This window comes from Cygnus atratus, chromosome 2 (assembly GCF_013377495.2).
Source record: "Cygnus atratus isolate AKBS03 ecotype Queensland, Australia chromosome 2, CAtr_DNAZoo_HiC_assembly, whole genome shotgun sequence".
Classification (NCBI taxonomy): domain Eukaryota; kingdom Metazoa; phylum Chordata; class Aves; order Anseriformes; family Anatidae; genus Cygnus; species Cygnus atratus.
The window spans coordinates 39645456-39662213 of NC_066363.1; the positions used below are offsets into that span (position 1 = coordinate 39645456).

At 34.7% G+C, this 16758-nt stretch overlaps 1 protein-coding gene across 7 annotated transcripts in view; it reads right to left on the reverse strand.

Annotated features, from left to right (window-relative positions):
- Positions 1-16758, reverse strand: part of ZNF385D (zinc finger protein 385D) — a 429524-nt gene that overhangs the window by 54784 nt on the left and 357982 nt on the right. For 5 of the 7 annotated variants that reach the window (XM_035556479.2, XM_035556482.2, XM_035556478.2 and 2 more), the window contains 2 exons: positions 8665-8827; positions 1906-1935 (listed from right to left, as the gene is read on the reverse strand). In XM_035556479.2, the coding sequence (XP_035412372.1) occupies positions 1906-1935; positions 8665-8827 (193 nt within the window). The remainder of the gene's footprint in view (positions 1-1905; positions 1936-8664; positions 8828-16758) is intronic. The other 2 variants (XM_035556483.2, XM_035556476.2) reach the window with 1 other exon arrangement.

The following is a 16758-nucleotide window of genomic DNA, read 5'->3' on the forward strand; positions in this document are numbered from 1 at the left end:
TGCTGCAGTTAGCTACAGATTGTCTGAAGTGTGGAAAAGTCAAAGCATAGGTGATTTAAAGTGAAAGACATTGTAACACAGTTAAATGTGACTGCTTCGGATTGAATTTTATGAGCATGTGATTAAGAGAATTGATAACTATGAATCAGTAATCTCTTATTTCCAAGCAAATGACAAGAGCATCAGGAAATAATAATACTTTTTTCACACTAAAATTTTTCCTTAAGATTTTTCATTCAAATAAAATTTGAAAAGGGTCGAATTTTGAATTGGGTGATTGGGAAGCAGGCAATGAAGCCCTCTAGCTGACTTTCAAATGCTTCCGTGTTGTGTTAAGCACCAAACAATTACTCCTCATTTATTATTTCATGCTTGCAACTTTGGAATGCGCCACCCAAAATATCTCAAGATATGAGATAGCATGAAGTAATAATCCTTACAAAGCTTCAAGGTCATTGCTATGTTGTGGCACGCACTAAAACATTGACTTGTAAAGAAAATCAATTTAGATCTAGGATCTCATGATCCTAAACCCAGTATTAGCCTGCTATTTCTGCCGTGCACTAAGCGATGCTGAAATGATCTGAAGAAATTACTTGTCCAAACAAAAGCATACTTTATAATATAATAAAGCATAAAGAAACAAAACAACAACTAAATTATACAAGCAGACTGCACTGAAGTGTCTTCTTAGATTAAACATCCTTAATGTAACAATTAAATTTAAAAGGGTATTCAAAGCCTAAGCTGTACTAGCAAGTTGCACACTGGGATCATACAATAAATTGTTTCTGCATCCTCTAGCAGATTTTTATTAGTATTAACTACTATTCTGAATTTTAAATATAGTTGGCATTTGAGTCATTATTAGAATTAGAATTTCTTTCAGCTACAAAAAATTAACAAGAATCTTTTGTACCTAAAAACAGCTATATATAAAAATGCTAATAGATAGGCAGTGACACTTTAATTAAATATATCTCAATGGCATACATATATATATATATACATATGTAAACAGCATGACTTCATCATCTTTCCTTAAGAAAGACAAAGTTATTGCATTTTGCCATTAAGAACAAAGGATTAAACAAATCACTCAAATGATAAGGTAGGGTGGCTACACCAAGCAACACTGGAAATAATCCAATGATTCTTAATATATGGAAGCCTTCACAAACCACAAAGCTTAGCTATTACTGAAGCAGATGTTTATAATAATACATAAAAAAAGGCAAAAAAAAAAAAAAAAAGCTCAAAAGCTAAATGTAAGAGAGATAAAATGAAAGTGGAAACCAAATGAAAAGCAGAGATGAAAGGAAACTGATTTTCATTTTCAAATGGAAGCTCCTTTTCATTACAGTTTCTGGAGCAGAACCAGGAAATGCAAAAATATATCTATGTATAGAGCTAGTGTACACATGGATTTGACTACATAAGCCATAAAAGAAAGAAAGAAAGGTGTGTTAATCCACTATATTTGAGGAAACAACAGTCAGTCATCTGCCTTGAACCTGAGAAGAAGGGCTACTATTGCAAATATGCATGCATATAAACATTCAAATAATCATTCAAAAAACATTTTTTCTTATTTTTAAATGAAACTGCTGCATTACTGGTCAATTATATGCTTTCATTCTATAAATATTCATACAACCAAATTTCATTTGAGCATTACTTTTGAAAACTTTTCCCTACAACTTAGAGCAGAAGTTTTGAATATTAAATAAAGCATCAGACACTTACTAAAAACAAAGAATCCTTTGAGTCATTGCTAGAAACCTGAAAGAGACACAAACAATGCTCTACTAGGACATGTTACCTAGGACACTACTGGTTGAATGTAATAACATAAAAATGAAGTTAGTATTTTAATAGTAAACAATACATACTCCATCTGCCTACCTTGATCAGGCAATAGTTTTTCTCCAATGCCTAAAAAATGAGATCAGAAAAAGATTCACGATTTTCAAAAAAAATCAAGAAATTCTCTTTTCGTCAGTCAGAAATCCAAAATCTACTCAGAAACTTATTAAATTTTTCACTTGACAGACAGTAATAGTGTCATCTGATAAATAACCATTTAAAAATTAACTGATACAACTCAGATTGTGAAAATTAAGTACTAAATTCTTACAGATAAATTCACAATTCAGTTAAAAAGAAACAAAATTTGTGAGAAAAAATTTGGACCTCTTGAAGGAAAGGGCAATTTGCTCACTGGGGCTGAGAATTTGTCTAAGATAACTTTAGCCTTTAACATCTGACCTAGTCACTACAGTTTGTTTCTTTGTTTTTAATAAGTATATGCACTCAAATGAAGAGAAAGACTCTTTCTCATGAATTCTTCATTCATAGATATTTATTTTAGAATGAGATGAAATGTGCCCTAGACTCCAATGACAAGATTTCCTCTCACACTAAGGAGAATCCAGTGCAATTGTCAATATGTCATATGCAATTGACGATACATATATCTATAGATGGTCAAAGAAATTCCATGTAGGTTCTCAGTAAATATTGTGTTTAAAAAATCAGTGTCTTTCTCTCCTTTATATTCTCAAGAAAACCAAAAGGACAGATAAAGCGTCTATTCAGTTCAGTGGTTATATTCTTTTAAAACACTGCATTTGAAGCTTGACTTCTCCATCTCAATATTGGCGAAAGATATACTGGATACTGTGCAATGTTATCGCCACTACCTACATATCTACAGACCAATTTCATATCTGGTGTAAGATGACATAAGACAACAGATCTGCTTTAACTTTTACTCCCAACGTCTGTAGACCATCGAGTCATCCCCCAGAAGCATAGTTAAAGGTTGCAAAAGGGTGATAAAATACACTATGGAATTATTAGAAAAGTCACAATACACAAAGACAATATAGTATATAACAGAGCACAAAGTAGATGTAAAAATATGCATTCAATGAGGTTCCATCAATGATCTTTTATTTTAATTGCATGTAAAACACATTTTATAATAGTAATATACATTACATAAAATCAATGTGATTTGCCTAATGGGAAACTAGTGCAAACCTATTAAAGCCATGCATTAGCAGAATTTAGAGATCTGCATAAGTCTTATGCATTTTCATGTTAATCCTCTTATTTTGCTTTGACGTTCTTTTTTTTTTTCTCTTTCTTACAGTTTCTTAGTTCACATTTTTACCAAAACACAAAACAACAATAACAAAACAACACACAAAAGATAATAGAAAAAATGCATGAGCTGGCAGCCCCAATGGGTTGTGGTCAGCAGCACAAAGGCCAGCTGGAGGACAGTCACTAGTGGCCCCCAGGGATTATTAGTGCCAATACTGTCTTCATTAATGACCCAGACACTGAAATAGAGTGCATCCTCAGCAAGTTTGCAGATGATACAAAACTGGGATGAGTGCCTGATACGCCAGATGGGTGTGCTGCTATTTAGAGGGACCTGGATAGTCTGGAGAAATAGTGCAACAAGAGTCCCTTGAAGCTCAACAAAGGACAACGCAGTTATGAAACTGGGCAGGAATAATGCCATGCACCAGCCTGGGTTCGGGGCTGACTTCCTGGAAAGCATCTTTGTGGAGAAGGACTCAGGGTCCTGGTGAACACCAGGCTAGACATAATCCAGCAGCATGCCCTTGCCACAAAGAAGGTCAATGGCATCCTGAATTGCAGTAAGAAGGTGTTGACAGTACATTGAGGAATGTGATCCTTCCCTTCTAGTCAGCCCTGGTGAGAAACACCTGCAGTGCTTGGTCCAGTTCTGGGCTACTCCATACACAAGAGACATGAACACATTGGATCAAGTCCAACAAACAGCTGAAAAGGTGATTAAGGGCTTAGAGCATCTGTTGTATGAGGAGAAGATGAGATCTGGGACTGTTAAGCCTGGAGAAGAACAGCTCAGGGAACTGCTATCCATGTATATAAATACCTTATGAGGTCAGGGGTGGGGAATAAAGACGATGGAGCAAGAGACCCTTTTCAATGATGCCCAGTGACAGGGCATGACCCAATGGGCACAAAAAGAAATACAAGAGATTAGACTCAGTACCCCATAAAATCCTTTTTACTGTGTGGGTGGTCAAACACTCTAACAGGTTGCCCAGCAAGGTTGTGAAGATATCCAAAACCTGACTGAACAAGGTAATGATCAACCTGCTCTAGCTGACAGCTCTGAGCTGGAAGGTGAAATAGCTGATATCCAGATGTCCCTTTTAAGGTCTCTTCACTGAAGAGAATTCAAAAATTTTGTCATTCTGTGGCATTTGTGCCTTCCAAACTCCAACATATCTTCCTTTTCATGCCATCTTCTTTCCTTCCACCTTGACCTACTACAACATTTCTGATTTCTTTCTCCTCCCTGTCTTCCTTTTTTTCTGTCCAAGGCCTTGTCAGACGGGCTTCTCTATCAGTCACCAACCTACTCCACCTGTAACTATTTCAGAGTTAATCCAGCTGGACTGAAATGTTTTTTTCAAGAGTGAGTTGAATCTGCTGACCATCAATATCCTACCACTTCTTAGATTAAAAAAAAAAAAAAAAGTGTTTTGGGAAGGCATGGCTCACTTAAAATTTTCCCACAAAGAACAATTTTCAAATGGGCCAGTAAAAGAAAATAGAACTTTATGCTTTCTCCTATGTTATTACCACACTTACATTCAGTATCTGGAAGAAAAAAAAAAAAAAAAAAAGAGAGACATCAAAGACTGCTATAATGACAGCTTCTAATAACATTTTTTTTTTCCTTTTTTGGAAAGGTCTACTTATCCTTCTCCATTGATAAGAAATGATGGCTGAACTCTCTGCTGAATTAAGAAAAAAATAAAAAATAAAAGCCCAAATCTTCAGAACCTAATCCATAATAATGTGCTTACAGAGAGTCCTTCCTAACTTCAAATAGCTTCTGAAATGATCAATATTCAGACGTATACAACGATACAGAGTTATCGTTTTACATGGATATAAACTTGAACACTCACTCTAGATCCAAAAATCCACATTCAGGAAAATGACTTTACTGGACAGGACATATAATTATGTTGACAGAAAACAGTCTAAATATATTCTGAAAGGTTTTCCTAAAGTATCAATCCTTACAGCCAAAGTGAAGGTGTGAAGCATTTTATGAGGAAAACATACATTGACAGAAAACAGGATTAATTTTTAAAGCTATCCCAGACCTTTAATAACTCTATAGCAGGGAATATATATATATATACATGTATCATAATATATGGTGAAAATATTCATTTTTTGTTATCACCCCTTGAACTGGCTTGTATATTTTCACAAAGTGAGCTTGTCTTTGGAATGGTCATACTTTCAGTTCTTCTGTGCTAAGTAACTACAGGTATCACATATAAAATGATAAGTAGAGATGAAAGGAGGATATTAAATAATAGAATGGATAACAAAGTTCCCACATGCTTAGAATATCATCATCCATTATGTGACTGGCAGTATAGCTCTTCATGATATTTCATTCCCCCCAAATTCCTCAAGTTCTAACCTTCTAATGTTTCTAAAAAGTACTTAAAATGTTAAAAAAGAAACAAACAAAAACAAAACTGACATTTACAGAATAAGCAAAATGACCCCGTATTTCATGTTTTTTCCTTAGTACTTACGCTTTCAATATAAGGAAACATTTATGAAAGTTTTTAAGGAGTCTGCTTGCATGGTGGATTGCACAGTCTCCATTATTTATTGCAATAACGCATGCTGGCACCATGTCTAACAAAATACAAGTTTGTATACTGTGTAGTCTTTTTTCATAATCTTCATTGCATAGCACTGCCGATTTCCTGATGGCATTTCATTGCTGGAGCTGCTAAGTGTGCAAAGAACCAGTGAACTGAAATCCTGACCAATGTACTGTGACTGACGTGTAATTCACCATCTAACCACTGCTGTACATCATGGATTGGAGGTGATACGAACATGACCCTATCCTCAGCGTATTTAGGATCAAGTATTAATCTTCAGTACTAAGCATTTTATTTTATTTTATTTTATTTTACTGTAGGAAAAGCTTTGGTTACAAATGATCACACGTGGAGGTAACAGAACTTATTTCTAGTTATGAATGATGAATTCATAAAATATATTCATTAGTGTAACTATTCTCTCAGAACTGCACATCACTATCAGAATATTTGACTTTTAGAGTGATCATTTGTAAATAGCAAATGCAGTGCAGCATGTTCTGATGTTTTATTCTGGCTTTCAGAAAACATTTTGCTCTTGAAATTTCTATCAAGTAAATATAAAATTTATTTATTTATTTATTTAAACTTATAAGGCAAACAATTTCATCCTTTTAGCTACTCATAATGGATTTTTTTTTTCTGATAATGTGCTTACATACTTGATTCTACAAAGGATAATTTATACCAAGGATATGCCATTCTACTGCCAGTCACATGTAATAACCATATTTGCCTTTTGATAGAACAGGCTGCCTTTCTTTGAATAACAGTGGTTGAATAGGGCTTTTGCCACAAGTTGAACAGTGCTCAGTGTTTTGTGAAACAGTCAGATTTTAGGCTGTTTGTCAACTAATATTAAAATTTTTCATGTAGAATGCTATGAAGGTCAGTATTTCCAATGTAGACTACATATGTATACATGTACATACATATATGTATACACACATTTACAAAATTAATCTAGGAAGTCACAAACTGTGTAAATCTGAGGAAACTCCTGCACAGACCATTGCTTTTGTGGTTAACTAGTTTTGTGATGTTTTCATATTTATGCTGATATTAATACTGATTAGTACTACTGACCTTGGATACAAGACAGTTCATTCAAGGGTCTAATTCAAAGCCTGATGGAAAGAGTCAGACTGGTTTTAAGGCACTTTGGATAATCCTCCAAACTTACACAGAATCAAAAAGAAAGTAACTAAAAACAAAAAAACAACAACAACAACAACAAAAACAGATTTGAGTAATAAGAAAAAGCTTCAAATTCTCTCACTTCTTTCTTCTTTTCCTCTAAACACTAGATCATATTTTGTAAACAATAATTCACTCTTTCCCTCTTACTGTTCTGACCATGGTAACAGATAGCAGCAGCAGAAACTTGTAAAGAGATTTGTATGTTTAGAAATATATATTAAAAAACCTAATAATAACTTTTGACATTTCCTGTCTTTGTTCCCATTCTCCCATACTTCATTTCTTTCATAACAGAAACATCAACATCTCTCTTACTGTTCTGATCACAGTAACAGGTAAGGAGGATAAACTTTTACAGGTATTTGTATGTTTAGAAACATATATATATATTTAAATAACTTTTACATTCCCCCCTTTGTCCCTATGCTTCATTTCTTTCATCATAGAAACAAAAATATTTGGAATATTTTCAATTTTTATTTATTTATTTATTTGTAACAAACACAACAATATTGTAATAACTATTTTTTAAAGCAATGCTATTACTGTTGGGATATAAATTTCCATTAAAATATATGCTGTGTATAATAAAAGTCTATACCAAAGAGAGATCTCTATATAGATATGTATATATAGAGAGAGACAGACATCTAGACAGGTATCTGCCTATAACAAATATAGCAAAAAAGTAACCTAAAGAAAATACTGCACATCTGCAAGGTACTTTTTTTTTTGTTGTTTTTACTATAGTTGGCTAGTGCACACCTATTTACAGTGCTAAACTTACTGAATCAGGACAGTGAGCAGCTTTCAGCATCAGTAGTCTCTGCTTTTTCATAGCTTTGGCTTTTTTGCTGTTGCTGTGTTTGACTTGTTTGGTGAAGGGGAGTTGGTTATGACTAAATATGCAAACTGTAAACCTTCATACAGAGAATAACAAAAGCAGTCATACCTTGTGTGATACTAGACTACACTTCAATGAATTTACAACCTTCCTTTGAAATTTCCAGTAGAGTAACCACATATTTAAAATGTGAGCTTAATCAAATCCTGTTGACTTCACCAAATACTCGCATAGATTTTATTTGCAAAGGAACTTTATATATATATATATACATATATATTTATTTATTTTATATTTTTTTGCAAAGGAATACCCATCCAATAATTTAAAGGATATGATTTCAGTCTGAAGACTCATTTAAACAAAATAATTGTCATCAACATCACTTACCTGATTATGTGGCATAAAGATTATACAGCTATTTTCCAGCTCAAAACCATGCAATAGCCATTTAAAAAAAAATAATGCAATGTTTGAAATTTATGGAAACTAGGTTTATATTAACAATGTTTTTTCAAGAGGCTTCTGAACACAATTAGTGCAATTTGCTGCATTATTTGTGGTTAAAATAAACCATCCATAAGCAATAATACATAGAGTGGTGCTGTGCATAGACTATGAGCTTTAGACCAGTTGATATGTAATAGTTTAGTTGCTATAAAAATTAACCAAATCATAAGTATTGCATTCTATCCTAAAGAATGACAAGCCTCTTTTCATAGAGAGAAATTGGTTGCATGACTGTCATACTCTCACCAGCAGACTGAAAGAACTAAAAGAAATCAATATCACACAGAAAGATGGATCAAGCATGAATCAATGTAGGAAGCACATAACCAAACAGACATGGAATTAAACAAGGAAAAAACAACAACAACAGCAACAAAAGACCAACAAAGATTGTCGCTTAACCTGTTTTGTCAGAGCTGGTATTGATGGTATTGGTAGTGATGGAAGTGAAGGTAGTCTTTGCGCTGTCCTTGGTAGTAACAGATTTCTGCTTATTTTTCATGGCTTCCAGTGCTTTGAGCTTCTTGGCATGTTTAGTGCCTTTGTAGTGGGCCGCAGCCTGGCTCTACAAAGGAGAACAAAATGAACCATGCAATCAGGCTCATTTCTAAACTGGTATTCTCTGTATTAGTACAAATACAGACTACCTTTCAATAATGGGTACCACTAACATTATCCATGTACTGACTATGTTTAGAATGATGCTTGGAAAACAATGGAAAAAAATACCTAAACATCTGCAATCCAATGAATACAGTATATTACTGTATAACAATTTTACTTACAGACCAAAATAAGACTGTTTTAGTATACCATGCTTAAAACATGTATCTTCATCAGCTTTTCTATCAAGTATTTTTTTGTTTGTTTGTTTTTTGTTTCGTTTTGTTTTGCTTTTGCATTAAAAAATTAATAATTCTCAGGCAATGGGGAAGAAAACACTATCCTCCCAGTAGCTTTTCACTTTTCCAATTCATCTTAGAAGCTAGAGATTTTGCTAAAGGTTCCTTCAAAGAACAGTTTACATTTAACAGTGGTATCAGGAACTTCTCAAACGAAAAGCAAAGACCAAGCTACCCAAGGCCAAACAAAAAAACCTGAAACATAAACCACTCTCTTCAAAGCCCATCACCAAAGATTTAACTGCAATTATCTGGCTTTCTTAATAAATAAATACATAAGTTCCAGGGTTTGAAATTCAAAGCCAGGAGCACCCTTTCTAAGCAGAAACCTCAAAAATATGTCTTGGCTACATGATATTAAGCTAAAATAGATTTGTACATGCATTGCTATTGATATTTATGTATTACACTGAAAAGGATTACACTGAAAGAACTCTTATTCTAAGAGTTAATAGCAACATTTCTTCATTTAATTTTTGTTGTATGTATATTTTAAGAATAGTATTTTAAGTATAGGATTAAACCTTACTAAAAAAGACATTGGAATTAATATGAATAATCAGAACTTTTTTTTTTTCTTTTTCTCTCTAATATTTAATCTTTTATAAGAAATATACTCCTCCAATTAATAAAATAATAATTTGATACATTCCTTACATTTTTTATTGCTGAAATTCAAACTTAATTGAAAACAATCCCTTTCCTAGTTGAAGAACACTATTGAGACCCTGGAAAATAATCAAAATTTAACTATCACAGAAATGAACAAAATAAAAGCAACTATGCTGGGTCAGCCCAAGGATACATGAAGGTCAGTATTTTATTTCTGACATGAAACAACTGCAGATGCTTAGAGAGAACATATAAGGTAAACACTTTCTATTGTGGAATCACAAGAAGAAATAAACATGTATGTCAATTAGGAGCTACAAACTCAAAGGATCAGAGGGATAAAATGACACCGTCATTCAATTACTAAGCCACTTGTGCAGGTGGAAGATGCCTGCATTATCTGGTACCTGTTAGTCATTATACCTTTACTTAATGCTGCCCTGTGCTGAATTCTAGGATGTGAGGAAGTTCTAGTGAATATCACAATAAGAGTGTTAATCAATTAATCTCGAGATTTATGGATTTCAGTATTCATGAAAAGTCATGTTTCCTTCCAGATGTCTGAGATTTGAGAAGCTCAAGGTGAGAAAAAGTGACAGACCTTATCTAAACTAATACACACATATACATGTATGTGTATGCACACATAGAAATACATACACACACATGCTCTTGTTGTATATCGAGATACATCATTCAGTTTGGTTGAAAAGCCAGTTTCTTTGTATCTAAAATAATGTAAATATTATAGTAGGTACCCTTATTGAAAGAACACTGGACAGTGAAGTTATTAATTAGAAACTACTTGGACAGAAACAGCACAATCATGCACCTTTTACAATTCCCAACACGTAACATCAAGACATACTGTAAGCCAGATACACAACAATCAAGAGATGTTAATTATTGTTAAACTGAAAGACCAGTGTCAGGTTATGATGATGTATTAAAAATGACATTATAAAGTACATCTTTATGATATTATCATGTCAACTGTTTTTACAGTTTCTAGTCAAAATTAATTACCAGTCAGCTTCAGTTTTTGAGTGCACTTTTTTTCCCCTAACTAATAGTGTCGTTCTTCAAATATCAGAAAAGTAGTCAGAACATGATCCTTAATACTAGATTATGAATGCCAATTTTAGTTTGATACACAGCTCAAGCTTCTTCACAGAATTACTGGTAGAACACAGCCAGGTTTATGCCTCCTGCATCCACTCTTCACTCCAAATTCTCACAGCTACAGCTCCACAAACCTCAACCTAAGCAGAGTGTTGGATGCACAAGGAATATAAAATAAGGCCCTATGTAGAAAGTGCTGACCTTTTCAGTATTCTGAAATTCATGTATGAAAACATTCTGAAGTAGAAAAATGTTGCTTAAACTTACAGGTACAGTGGCTGTTATGAAAAGTTCCCCATTGCTCACTTCCCACAGATCACTGACAGTTTACCTAACCTCTACTTAGAGATCTTTACTTGCAAGAGTGGGATGGGGGAAATGGAAAAATATCCATAAATGTTTTTTCAACATGGCAATATAAAATATTGTGCTATCATTTCTTGCAGCCATAACAGAATTAAAATAATCCTCACTACTTAAAAGACATTTACTTGTAGCTTATAAAATTCATTGCTTAAAATGGCATTTGCTGTCAGCCTAAATAATAATAATAAAAATAATAATAAATAAAAAATGATCATAAAATGCAATTATTCCCAATTTTATTAAAATATCCCATATTTTAATATTTTATCTTAATATTATCTTATGTGTACATATGTCTTATCAACTTGTGCAACAAGTTGTGCTCAGACAAGTTATAAGCAGAGGATAGGCAAAACCCAGAATCTACTGAACTCAATGGGAATCAAGGGAAGATTTCCCTTTACGTTTCTTATAAAGGGGTACTGAATTTTATAATTGTTCATCTTGATGGAAGCCAATCTCCTCTGAGAAACAGCTGTTTAATCTAAAAACAGATGTTCTCTCAAGCAACAGAGATTCAGGACAATCCTAAAATGAAAACTCCATATTATTAGAGAACACTTGGTAATCACAAACATCTCTCCTAAAAGTCATCTAACATTAACTTCTGTTTCTTTTTATGATTACAAAATCATCAGAATAATACCTTAAGACAGACCTTACTTTCTTCTTTCATCACAGTTTCCAACACAGTGTGTTTTTTTCTCACATCACCTTCAGCAAGTTTGTAGATAACACCAACCTGTGTGGTGCAGTTGATACCAAAGAAGGAAGAGATACCATTCAAAAGGACCTGGACAGGCTGGAGAAGTGGGTCCATGTAAACCGAATAAGGTTCAACAAGTCCAAGTACAAGGTGCTGTACCTGGGTCAGGGCAATCCCAGACAGGAGTATAGAATGGGAGAACTCATTGAGAGCAGCCCTGTGGAGAGAGACTTGGGGGTTCTGGTGGAAGAAAGGCTTGACATAAGCCAGCAGTGTGCACTTGCAGCCCAGAAGGCAAACTGTTTCCTGGACTGCATTAAAAGAGGCGTGACCAGCAGAGCAGGGGAGGTGATTGTGACCCTCTACTCTGCCCTCATGAGACCCCACCTGCAGTACTGCATTCAGGTTTGGGGCCCCCAGCACAAGAAAGGTGTGGACCTGTTAGAGCAAGCTCAGAGGAGAGTCACAAAGATGATCAGAGGGCTGGAGCACCTCTCCTATGAAGAAAGGCTGAGAGAGCCAGGGATGTTCAGCCTGGATAAGAGAAGGCTCCGGGGAGACCTCATTGTGGTTTCTCAATGCCTAAAGGGGCTTTATAAAAAGGATGGAGAGGGACTCTTTATTCGGGTGAATAATGATAGGACAGGGGGGAATGGTCTTAAATTAAAAGTGAATAGATTTAAATTAGACATTAGGAAGAAATTCTTCACTGTAAAGTTAGTGAGGCACTGGAACAGCTTGCCCAGAGAAGTTGTGGATGCCCTATCCCTGGAGGTGTACAAGGCCAGGCTGGATGGGGCCTTGGCCAACTGGATCTAGTGGGTGGCATCCTTGCCTATGGCAGGGGTGTTAAAACTATATGACCTTTAAGGTCTCTTCTAACCCAATCCATTCTATAATTATGTGATCCTCTGATTCCATGTTTGATACACAGAATTATCCCTACCACTGTGAATACAAGTGTCAGCTGACATGTTACCCAGTCTTAGTCTCATGATGGAACATGAGAAATATGCCAAATATTGCTGCTTTAACATTACATTGCACTTTAAGGAACTATATTCATTCTTGAAAGAGATGTCAAACAAGAAAGTAAAAGGTATATTTTATCACTTTGTATCTGAAGTTGAAAACCCATGGATCCTTAACTAAATTTTGAGAGCTCTGATCCTGCAAATTACGTGTGGATAAAATTTATTCTATGTGAGTTACTTAAAAACCAAAGAAATGGCAAGATGTCTAAATGGCAATTCACTTTTCAAGGTTATTTGTAAAGTCCTGCCTGTTTCAGCAATACAGATCAGTTTAAGAATCTCTTTTGCAAAACAAATAATTTCCTCTGGTTCTGCATATCTATGTTGAATTATTAGGGACCTTTCTAATCCACACATTTTCTAAACTTGCCAAATTGTTAGAATATAAAAACATATTTGTCGGTGTAAAAAATAAAATATATACATATATATATTTATTATAAATACACATATAGATACCATAAAATAACTATTCTATATGCAGTTTGTATAGTTACACCTGAAAGCAGTTAGAAATAACAGCCATAACATCAAAACTCAGCTGTATTTTCTTTGCTTATGTGCAATATTGTACCACAATTACCATAAGGACATATTACCAAGAAAATTACAATGTGTAAAATATGATGAGAAAGATATGAAATATTTCAAACAATCCAGACAGTATTCTTGTACAATTACAGTCATCGTATCTACACAGCAGTCTTCAAAATAAGTTTGTCAGTCTGAATAATGTACTCCAGTGAATCATATCCTCTCACTTATGTTCTTTAGGCATTGGTTCAACAAAAACATTGTGCTTAATTTTGTGCACTGAAACACAAAAGGGTCTCCTATTCTCAGAGAGTTTTTAACTTAGCAGCACCACGTCTTCTATCCTTTCTATATCCCTCCTGGTTCATCTCATATTACCAGTCTTCTTACAGATTGATTTCCTGCCTCTTTCATTCCTTCTAGGCAATACCTTCCTAATAAAAGCCAACTCAGAGAAAAGAAATTTTTAAAAAGTGTAGTCAGTATGTTCCAGTGATTCTTCCTCACAAAAATTCAATCCAACTATCATGCATTATATCTTTCTCATTTCACAATACATTTTGAAAGCTGTCCAACAGGAAGAGTGCTGTACTCCATGTTGTCATCCAACCAATCACTAGCAAGGCTGCAGTCTGCCTGTACCCTCAGAAAGCCCCAAACAAGGGCTGAGAGGGACGAAAACCCCTTTTTGTCTGTCTGAGATTTCAGTAGCTCACATCATGTCTTTGTTTTTACCAGTTGCTGGATGCTATTATCACTTCTATTGTCACTCCCAGTAAAATAGTAACAACTTTGGCTAATATATCAGTAATTGACATGAAGATCTCCCAGAGTAAAAAGTATACAAAATAGCTTTAAAAACAAAAAATGTGTTTTCTGGTTCAAACTAATATTGTCACTAAGCTGGCCACTCCAGGTTAGGCAGTAACACAGAGCTGCATAAGGCAAAAGGGCTTCTATCCTTTGGTGTAGTGAGAGAAATTGTTTATGAGATGCCTGTGCTACGTTATCTTAATCACTGAGTATAGATTATCTTCCTGAAGTTGGGCTGTCAACAAGTACTTCAAACATAATTTTACAGGTGCTCTAAGCACACAAGAAATTGATCAAAATTATATAAAAAAAAAAAAAGTCTTTTCTTTTTTTTTTTGGAAAAGGCATCATACTGACATAAAGTTTTTTTCTAGTGACTCCAAAATTGCCAGGTTGACTGCCAGTCTTGCCAGTCAGTGATGACATCATTGAGCTCAGAGAAAACTGCAGTAAGCAGCTGAGACATTTGTGTACTACCAGGTATGTGCTACATTCATAACCAGAGCTGATCTCTTTGGAAGAATAAGTTAACTGTAGAAGTTTACAGGAAGTCTAGCAGCCTTGAGGCTCCCAACAGTTGGTACTGCCTATGACAGGGCTTTTACTGTGAGTCATACCTGATAAAATAAGGAGTGTTGTGCAGTCTTTTGCACTGAGATTTATTTGCTCTAGTACATAAGTAAGTCTTTATTTGAGGGTATTTTAAAATTTGCAAAATAATATGTCTTGCAACACATACTATTTTGTTTGCCCAGTGAGTACAGGCAGGAAATTCAGGATTACTTATACAGCCTATACTCACTTTCAAGAACATGGAGGAACTCCATGGACTTCAGAGCTTAACAAAGTCACAGTACAAGAGACAAACGAGCTAAGAACCGGTGCAAGCCTTTGAAGAATAAGAGATTAAGTGAAGACGTATAATGTAGTTTTTAAAGGTGATGTCAACATGATGACAAGTTTTATATTGAACAAGAAGAGTATCCTGATTTCTGCCTGATATATACAAACTCAATCTGCAGTCAATTATAGTGTAGATAAATGTTGCCTGTCGTCATTTCTTCCTTCTGCTAGGCTTACCTTTATCTTCTGAATTGTGTCATTTCAATTTTTTGTGCACTCTATCATCAACATCAGTCTGTAATACAGAGCCAGAGAGTTAATTACACTACAGACTCAAATATAACCATGGTATGAAACTCCAAGGATGCGTGTGTAATGTGACTTCTTTCAGATATGTTCTGAGAGAAGGCTTTTACCCCATCAAAAGTGATAGTTTTATTGCTGATCGGTTTGCCCCCCTTCCCTATAGCTAAGCATACAAAAACAGAGCAAGCACCAAAAAGGACATGTATGTAGAAAATAAAGCAATTCTTCATTACCATGGCAGAATAACATAAATGTTAATTCCCAGACATTTAATTTTCTCTTTCAATGGAAAGAAATAATTTCTGTTCCCTTTTCTCCTTCTTAGAGCATTAACTCAACACATTCTTGAATGTACTTTGAGACTCAAGGATGACAGAGAGGATGGGAGATTTCTGAGCTCACTATTTCCTTCACATTAACAAAGCCGCTTCATCCCATCCCCTGTGCTTGGGCTCCTTCCAGATCCATTTATATAATGGTGAGAGACTGAGAGACTCCTGGCAAGAGTCTGCATCACATTGTGAGAGATTGGCATTGACCCCATTCTTATGGTAAAATCATCCATTCTATAGTAAAATCAAATATTGTCATTCTGGAGAGGAAAATCTATTTTATCTTGGTCAGATAAAGAAGGTAAGAATCCCCTGTGTAATATCTCGTCCTGTAGCACTCTAGTAGACCATGCATCTACTTTTACTGTAGGCCACTACTGAGTGTGACATTACCTGAAACTATCTAGGCAAGGTACAAAAAGCTGCCTAGGTATAGAACACTTCCCACTTCATTCCCAGTAGACATGGAAGACATCAAAATATATATGCTGAAGGGAATACAGCTCAAGTAATAAATCTCTTCCCATATGTGGCATTTTCTTTTAAGGAAACCGGTACTTATCCATGCAGCACAACAAAAGTTCACTGAATGCCAATGTTTAATAAACTGATTATTTATTTTATCATCTATTTTAACCTTGTTATTGCTAAGGAAGATGAAGTTTAAATTCAGTAACAGAGTTTTCAAGTTCTGGTCTATGGAAGATTTTACATACTGACTTTCATAATAGTTTCTTTGGGGGGAACTCTTTTGATGGAGAGATGAAATGTTCTTTAGAAAACACGTATTAGTGAAACATTAATCAATGAAATTAACTTTAACATTTAATCTGATCTTTGTTGTATTAATTGGCATACTTTCAAGCACCATTTACTTTCCACATGACAAATCTTGTTGTAGTTAGAATTTCAAGAGAATATTGAGC